This window comes from Gavialis gangeticus, unplaced genomic scaffold, assembly GCF_001723915.1.
Source record: "Gavialis gangeticus isolate Ggan-Ray unplaced genomic scaffold, GavGan_comp1, whole genome shotgun sequence".
Taxonomy (NCBI): Eukaryota; Metazoa; Chordata; order Crocodylia; family Gavialidae; genus Gavialis; species Gavialis gangeticus.
In genome coordinates this window covers 31,544,950-31,554,236 of record NW_017729034.1, presented here as the reverse complement: position 1 = coordinate 31,554,236, position 9,287 = coordinate 31,544,950, and the positions used below count along the sequence as shown (strand labels likewise).

Below are 9,287 nucleotides of genomic sequence, written 5' to 3'. Positions count from 1 at the left end.
GCACCCCCCCGCACAGGCACCCACCCACCCCAGGGCTTCTGGATTGCTGTCTGGGTGGGGCAGAGGCCCCTGGGGCCTGTTGCATTTATTGCATGATTCTGTTGGTGACTCGCACCCTAAATGCAGCTGGGGTCCTAGTGCAAAGCTGTTATCCCACCCACCATAGGACTTTCCAGCTTATGCCAAGAGCTGCCTTGCCTGCTGTCAAGTTAGTGCTTAGAAATGGGTCATGAATCTTAGAAACCAAGCTTGGTCTGTCTGGCTTTTGTTTGAATGTGTAGGAGGGCTCTTGGAGACTAGTGCTGTCAGGTCTTGCAAGAATTTTGTGACCTGGGAGTTTCTTCGTCGGAGGTAATTGCTCTGCAGGGCTGAGGCAAAGGAAGGGGTTTGGATCCTGAAGAAACTCAGGATGAAAAAGCCCAGAGGTTTGGCTCTGCTCTGCTGTGCTCTGCTTCGCTCCCCTCCAGGGTGCTGGCACCTGTCAGGCCCAACTGCCTTGTGCTGCTCTGAGAGCATTTAGTGCTGTGTCTTGTATCAAGACGCTCTCCTCCTTTTTCAGATTGTTTCAAGGTTTGTTAGTTAGCAGCATAAAACACCCATGGGGTTGTATTTGAGGCATGTCCTATCCTCTGAGGGGACACTGCCTTCAAGAGGATACAGGAAAACCCTCACTATTCGTAGTTTCAAATATTTGTGGTGCACCAAATATTCACCTTGTTAGAGTGCAAATGCTGAACCCGCATCTTAAATACACTTGCAGGAAACCCTTGGGAGCTCCATGCTTGCTCCTACTGCCACGCTCCCATTGTCACCAGCGCAGCTGTGCCTGCCCCACCCCCCACCCCAAGGGCACGCGCCGTTCATGAACGCAGTGCCACGCTCACAGGTTTTGCCATTTGTGAGGATACTGCTGCTGAAGATGGTTTAGTACTTCAGTATATTCTGGTTAAAGATGCTTAGCTAGTGACTTCCTCCAATTCAGTGTCACTTGGTTGGAAAAAATACTGCTTAAACACTTTTCTAAATGACTTAATAGAGTAAAGTTAGGCTTTGATATGGGCTGTTATAACTTGAAGTGTAACTTTTAAAAATAATCCATTTTTAAGAGAATCTAACTGGAAAAATGGAATCTTTTTATGTAAAATGAGGGAGGGGGGAGATCATTTACCTTAATGCATTTTTCTATTCTGACAAAAAATAATCCATCATCAGGTCTTCTGGTTCACAACCAGAATTGCACTTTCTGGTTTGAATTAATAGAAAATGTTTTCTTTTTGTCTGCTTAAAAAAAAAAAAGAGCAGTCTCTGAAAGAACAGATCTAATGGTAATCCCTGTATAATAGGGACCCCAGATTTTGAATAAGAGAATATTGTAGAACGTGTGGGGTACACAATAGGTTAGCTGCAGTGCAAAGCAGCTCTTGTCTTTGATATGGCCAATTCTAAACAAAGCTGCTTTTATTCCCTTTTTTAATAAGAACTTAAACTTTCTGAAGACCCCTAAAAAATAAGGAGTGGGCTTGCTTTTTTTTTTTTTTAAATTTCAAACAGACATTAACAAAGACCTCCTGCCACTTGCTCAGAATGTACCAAATTCTTCCTTTCAGGTTGAAGATGTGATTACAAAACTGCATTCCACAGACTTGGGCAGCAAAAAGTGTCAGCAGGTATTAGTGGAGCTGGAGGGGCTGTTCCAGCACTTGGAAGCCATGTTCCGCCTGACTTTAGTCCCCCGGATCCTTATCCTGCTTGGAGGCAATGCCATGAATCCTAAGGAGCTCTACGAGATCAACTTAGAGGGCATCTGTGTGGGTAATGCTGAGGAGAGCCTGCAAACACCATCCTGTGTTCGTAAGCTCTTCCACTCGCTCTTCCTTGCAGATGTCTTCAGTGAATTACAGGCTCTCCCTGTCATGGGCACCACTGTCATGGTCCAAGGGCATCGTGACTGTGGCATTGACTGGTTCCGACCCAAGCTCAACTACAAAGTGCCAACTCGAGGGAGGAAACTGACTGTCAACTTGTCTTGCAGTGGAGATAGCTGTACAAGTCCTTCTACCCACATGGGAATGACTTCTCCCTGGGAGGACTACATATGGTTCCAGGCACCAGTGACAGTCAAGGGTTTCCATGAATGACTCTTGTTGTACTGCATTTTAGTGGGGCTTTTAATAACTCTCTGGTGCTGCTTTACTTGACTTTTTATCAAACATAACCACATATCCTTTCTTGTTTGAAGCCATTCTCCAGGGCATCTGCTACCTCCTGGCATCTGGACAATGTTCTGTTGTGGGGGGGGGTTGTTTTTTTGACCAATGTTTTACATTTCTCACTGCTACATTGTCAGAGGCAAATCCCTGTAGAACACAGTTATGTCCACAGATGAAGGAAGGTGCCAGTTTTCTGGGGAACTGACTTGCAGCAGGCAAAACTGGCTAGTGGGTTAAAGCAACATTAACTCTTCTGCAGCTTGTCCAATCAACCAGCCAATACTTGAAGTAGCTGTTTTGGAGAATTTTTTTTCTCCAGGCTTATTGTGGTGCTTATGCAGTATTCCCTTTCTGCTGGCTGGCAAATCACTGTGCAATGTTAATAGGTGAATCTGGACTTTTATAATCAATGCTTAGAATGAATGATACAAGGAGGTAAATGCTATAGGTGGTCTTACTAAGCACTCAGGATCTCTTACCTTAGACCATGAGCTGACAACCCTGCTATGCAGGGCTGGATGAGGATTGCTGGATCAGGACTGACTCCCTGTGCCACGTGTAGTACTTACAGTGCTAGGTTCAGTCTGTGCTTTTGAGTGCAGCACTTGCTGCTCCAGAGCTTGCTGTGCACAGGCTGGACCCGTCAATGCTGCCTGCAGCACTGGGGTGGTGGTGGGGGTCTGTGGCGCAAGCTGCATGTGGTCCTTTGCTAGACCACCTCTGGAGCTGGTGCACAAGCCAGTCTAGCCTTTGTGCTGCATACAGGGTATGCCCTGGACCAATAGCCTGTGTTGTGTTCTATGCACACACAGCACTGAGTCCAGCTTATGTGCGAAATGCAGCATGCAGGGCCAGAGCCGGCATGTGCCCCATGCAGTGCATGTAGTTGGTCTGGATACCCACAGGCTGAATCGTAAGCCTCCAAGGGCTGGATCAAGCCCATAGACCATATGTTTGACACCCCTGTCTTACAGCACGGTCATATTATGAAGGAGAGTAGGGGTTGCTTAGGCATTTCCTGTAAAGTACAAATATACAGTGCTGTAAGCTAATTCACTTAACACAAAGGTTGATGTTCCAAAGATGGGGGGATCATCAACAGCAGTTAATGCCTTCTACCCAGCAGTTGATGTCATCTTTCTGTACTTCAGAAGAGTTTTCTGACCAGTTTCACATGAATCCACCCAGTCTAGGCTCTTAAACTTTCAGACTCAGTTTTATGCTGTTTGATCTAACTGGTGAGAAAATGGAAGTAGGGCAGCAAGATGACATAGCAGTGAGCTTCATGTTCTGAGCTTGGAGTAGTCTGTGTTACTCAAAGGAAAATTTTCCTGCTTTCAGGATTGGTAATGGGACTTGAAGGGAACGTATCCTCTCAGTTCTGCACTGGGGACTTGAATGTAAAACCCATTAAGAAAAGGAACTGTAGATCCAAAGTCCTGATAAAGCTGCTCTAATCCCTTGGTTAAGGGTGATCCTACCTCTGACTTCAGCTTGTTTCTTTTTTTTTAACATGACTGTCTTCACTGTACTTGGCAAGAGACAGTGGCTTTTCAATGGCAAAGTTGCTCCAGGCCTGTCATTAACAGAAGAGGAGTAGCTTTTTTTCGAATTTGGCTATTTCGGCTATCTGGAATGTGCAGAGGAGAAGTAACCCATCCATAAATGTGACCCATATCTACCTTGTTTAACACTTTAGAATAGCATAAATGTAAGACTAAACTGGAATAGAGACCTGGACTTGGAAGGTAACTGTGCTCACTCAGTGCTTTCAGCCTAGAGAACAAAGTGAAAACAGAAGGCCCTGTGAGTGTCAGCAGTGCACTTTAATAATGGCAGGTTTGTCAGTCATGCCATGGCTGCTGTTATATACAGAACAAATGGTGTGCACTGTAATATACAGCAAGATGCCAAACTGACTTGTATGGAGACAGAATTTCTATAAACAAGTTGAAAACCTGCTTTTTGGTGCAGGGCTGCTGAACTTATTGGGGGAATATTCCATTATAATGGGTTACACTGTTTGATCTTTGTGGCAGCTCTTTTTTTTTTTTTTTCCATATGATGTTTTGCCTCTGTCTAGGAGGAATGGTTTGGGCACATGCCAGGGTGAGTGAAATCTTCATGTTTGTGCCTTCCCCACTAACTGCTGAGCCTAGTTTTATGGTGGCACAGCTGGATTCCTTCAAGCTGCACTTAAAAAATGAAAAGCATTCAAAGAGACTTCTATAGATTCTGCTGTACTAGCCTAGAGGAATGGGCAGGAATTTTTCCTTAAACAAAAACAACAATATTATTGCATCAAACTGCTTGCATTCCTTGCTCTAACTGAAGTTCAAATACATGGGAATTTCCCCAGTAAAATGCTCCTAGAATGAAATAGGACAACATACATTAGAGGAAACTTTATTTATGTTTAAAAAAAAAAAAAGCTAGAGCTTGGTTGTTTGAATGAATCTGGCATCTAGCAAAAATCAAATGAAAGCTTCAATCAGATGAACGGATTGGATAAGGTATGAGCAGTGGTGCAATTGTTAGCCCTGTGTGTATTCACACGCCTGTGAATGCTGTCAGTGGCTCACAGACATTCCACCTTTCTCACCAGCTGTTTGATGTCTTCTGCCATCAGCTCTGGTTCCTCAAAAGCAGCAGAATGCCCCCCACGTGGCATGTAAGTGTAAGCGACTATATTCTTGAACTTCTTTGCCCAAGTGCATGGTGTGTATGCAAGCTCCTGAGGAAAGACAGCAAGGCTGGTGGGGACATACACTCCAACCCTAAACAGATTCAAGTGTCTTATTAGCAAGTTATTGAGCAGTTCTGATTTGTTTTGGGGTAAGGCATACAAATACTGCCAGTTGGAACTAAATTAGAAATGGACTGCTCTACAGTTTCTGCCATAAGCAATTCTACTGTACTCTTTTGGAAGTGCTTTGTTGCTTCTGAATTTACTATACTGAATGGAGAGGTGGTTTATTTCCTTTAGGCTATGAGATGCTTCTACTGAAATGGGAACATGGCAGGATTGGAGCAGCAGCATCTTGATCTTGGAAAGCTTAAGACAAGCTTTAGCTTGGAGCAAGGGTGTTCAAACTGGCCCATGGTCCAGATGTAATCTGCAGAGCTGTACCATCCAGCCTGTGGGGCTCCCTACACATCAGGAAATTTGAGAGTGGGGGGAGCAGTGGCAATTAATACCACTGTTGTCCCCCTGCTGCCAAATTCCTGAGCCCTGTGATGGTTTGGAACCAAGACAGAGACCCTCTTCCCTCTGTGCAGCTTGATTAGGGGTAAGCTGCCTCCTGCCCCACTTTGCATAGCTAGATGGGGCCCTCTCATGGCCACTCTGGGTGCCAGTTTGGGACCTCCAGCCAGATCCAGCCCATGGACAGACCAGGTGCTACCTATCTGACCTGCTAGGTAAAAAGCAGTACTGGCCTAGAGCACTTAAACTAATCTTGATAATTTACTCTGGCAGGAGGCAAAACCTTCTTGTACAACAATCGTTTTCCTGTGCTGCAGGCACCCAAGGTGAATCAGGCAGTGGAAGCTGTCTGTCTTCACTTCCATATGCAAACTCCCATATCTCCACACCATGCCACAGACTGCAGTGTAGTCAAAATCTTGGTTGAACTGAATAGGCCCCTATTTGGTATTAAATCTAAGCCCCCATCCAAATTACAAGCATTAATTCCATTCTAAAGAAGTCTCCATTTTATCATTGTTCATATTAGTGAGAGTTGTTTGGAAGGGATGGCCCTTCTAAACAGCTTCCTTCAGGGTAGTCAGCTTTGTGCTCAAGAAGAGGACACCGGTTTGGAATTTGGTGTTAGACTCATTCTATCTTAACTTAAAGTTAAGTGCTTATTACATAATCTGAGACCGATTCTTTAGGACATTCCTCCCTGTGTTACCTGATGTAGTTTATCAAACAGTAGGTGGCTCCATTACTGGTTCAATTAAACTGTTGCCTAAAAAAAGAGAGTCTTCGGACTGTCGGGAAGCTCATGGGAGGCAGCCCCAGACTAAAACCATACCTCCAAGGGAGATGTGAAACTACAGGCCTCTAGTCTGACCATGTTAAATACAAGACTGCAAATTAACTTCTCTTGCTGAGGAAGGACATCTATTTCCAGTACTGTCCACCTCCAAAAAAAGCTTAACTAATTGAACTTTTTTTCTGCTACATGTTGGAACCAAAGAGGAACCACCACCTGGTTAGTGAGAATTTCACTTTAAACTTGGATTTTTTTTTTTAAAGAGAGGGAAACTCAGCGATTACAATAATGCCACTGCATAAGAATTTATCTGAAACAGAAGGTGGTTTTGTCCATATTTGTGTGACAGGATCTTTTCTTGGTTGGTCTTACCACAGATCATGAGGAGTTGGGAAGGCAGCGAACAGGCTTGGTGATCTTTATTGATAACTGTTAACGTAGCTGCGCAGCAGCTTAAACTCACTCACCACGCCTCGCGCGCCCTAATGGTGCGTGAGACCGATGGATCTGGCTGGTGAGTTGTCTCAGGGGTTTCAGGTCGCTGGCATCAGGCGGGTCTCTGCGTCCTCCTCCAGTTAGCTACTCCGAAGGCCGAGCCGTGTCTGTAATAATCTGCCGTGAGTCGTTCCGAGTCCGTTGGACGCAGAAGGGACCCTGACGATCAGCCGGGGGCTCCTTTTATAGCTTGGGTGTGACATGCCGTGATGTGATTGTGTGAGGCACCTTTCGATAGGCCCATGGCACTGACTGACTGACGCTGGATCCCGCCTTGTAGAAAGTTCTAGCTGCTGTCTATGTTTTACACTCATGGCTGAAAGGCAACTATAGTCTGCCTAGCAACCGTTACATAACTTTGTATAACTTTTCTGATTGGCGAATATGGCCACTTAACAAACATAATGATCACAACAATTTGTACAGTATTACTTAGTCTGGATTCCAAGGCCTTTACCTCCCCCACCTTTTTTTTTTTTTTTACCTGGCATCTGGAGCAGTGGTGGGATTTGTGGAAACATTCTCCTTGTAGAAATGCATAGAGGGCACAATAGATGAAGTCACCCAATAAATCATCACATTGGTCAAAAGGTCATCCAGAGAGAATTTTCTATAGAGAGAGAAGCCAGAGGATCATCATCAGTAGCTAAGCTGCTGCTGGTTGCAGTGTTGACTGTGTACCCTGAAAATGGAAAAGCCCCTCTGTTCTCAGATCACCTCCGAGTTGTGAATTAATCAGTGCCTAGTTGGCTATAGATTGAGCTGGGGAGCATAGAACAGCTGCTCTGCTATCTATTGTATTCTACTAGTCCTGTGTGATATTCCTTTATTTAGATTTGATCTTAGTGGCAGATCTCACCTCCCTGAGCTTATCAAGACCCTTCCTTTTAGTAACATTTCTTCTTTGCTCTAGTCTGCAGGCATGTCACTCATTTTCATACCTTTCCAGACCTCCGTCATCCAGGTCCCGGAATGATTTATCAGTCCAAGTAGAAAACTTCTCCAGAATGTAGGCAGCAAGTGCTACAGGGGAATCATTTAATCCACAGCCTAATTTAGGAAAGCAACAAAACAGCTTTTAGATTCATGTGAGCCTGTCCTACCTCTGCTAAAGCTAAATTGGGTTTCCAAGAAGTCTAAAGTTTCCTAAAGGGATCTAGCAAAGACTTGGGGTACTAGTACTCTTGTGCTCTATCAGTCAGGACAGTTTGGTACTGACAGAGCCTATGTTGTCATTCAGAGACTGTCCCCAGTTTTAATATAGAACCAAGTCAGTCAGTAATAGTTAAGTCATTAAAGGGATTATGTTTTAAGGAAGGCAGGAAGCAGTAACAGTGAGACAGGATTCCCAAACAATCTGAAAGGAAAGATATCCAGGCCCCTTCAAGGTCCTTGGTTGCCTTTTATGGAGGTGGGAGAGTGACAAGGTTGTACATTTATCCTTCTTTTACCTCTGGTGTGAATCATAAACTTAGCCTTTCTATAGCATGTTGCCTCTTCAGAGTGCATGAATGCAAGGAGATGAGTATTACCCACCATTTGCAGGTGAGGTAATGGAGCGTGGGAAATAAAGGGCTTCTTTACAAAGGGAAATTACTTTGTAGTAAGCAAAGGTATGACTGGGCGTGGAAGTACAAAAAGAACCGTGTGCTGCCAGGCTGTTACTGCACTGTATTTTTGGCCACTATGTCACTGTAGCAACTTGCTATAGTGAGGGAGCACATTGCTCTGGTGACATAGTGATGGCGTTAGTTTTTGCCAATGGATCCTACAGTTTGTGTAGCACACTAGCTACTCCTCACAGACTTCCTCTGTGGATGCTCTTAGAATACATCTTTTGTATGAGCTAGCTTCCAACATAGTGGAAAAAGCTGCTTAGCACTTTGCACACTGACTGCGTCTACATGAGACACTGCCTGCAGTACAAGTCCTAAATTGCACAGTAATCTGAGTTACTGTGCAGTAGCACTGGTGAATGCCTTTTTCATGACTACTGCACAGTAGGCTAATGCTACTGTACAGTAACATTGTGTCACAGTTGTTTCCATGGGATGCTACTGCAAAGTAGTATTGGACTACTGTGCAGTCAGTGTCTCGTGTAGACGCACCCACTGAGTATCAACATAAGGAGCTGGTATGGAGTAGGTGGTATGCTGGAAGTTCACACTGACTGACTGGACTATAATTTCCCTGTGTAATCAAGTGCTGTGTAATTTGTCCAAGATAATATCATAAATCAAAGGGAGAGCTTGAGCAGTACTTTAGAGGTCTTAGCACCTAATCCTTTGTTCAGTCAACTAGGATACGCTGCTCTTCAAATATATTAAACATTTGTTCAACTGTAATAGTTCCCATAGTTTATGTACATTTATTGCTGTACTTGCATATTGTATGCATCCACCCAAAAATTAGCCATCCCAAATTAGGGTGTGTGTGTGTTAAGTGAGGAGTCTGATTTCTGTGCTGGAATGGAGGTATAGTTTCATAGTTTCTAGGGTCGGAAGGGACCTGAGCAGATCATCTAGTCCGACCCCCTGCCATGGCAGGAAGAGCACTGGGGTCAAATGACCCCAATAAGGTGGTC

The 9,287-nt window shown here is 44.4% G+C and overlaps 1 protein-coding gene and 1 pseudogene across 1 annotated transcript in view; one reads left to right on the top strand and one right to left on the bottom strand.

Moving 5' to 3' along the window:
* The window catches only part of MAD2L1BP (MAD2L1 binding protein), a 5,097-nt gene extending 664 nt beyond the window's left edge, over positions 1 to 4,433 (top strand). Inside the window, exon 2 of the mRNA XM_019527358.1 lies at positions 1,608 to 4,433. Coding sequence (XP_019382903.1) covers positions 1,608 to 2,138 — 531 coding nt within the window. The 3' untranslated portion in view covers positions 2,139 to 4,433. The remainder of the gene's footprint in view (positions 1 to 1,607) is intronic.
* Positions 4,434 to 4,600: 167 nt separating this feature from the next.
* Positions 4,601 to 9,287, bottom strand: part of LOC109304639 — a 24,342-nt pseudogene continuing 19,655 nt past the window's right edge.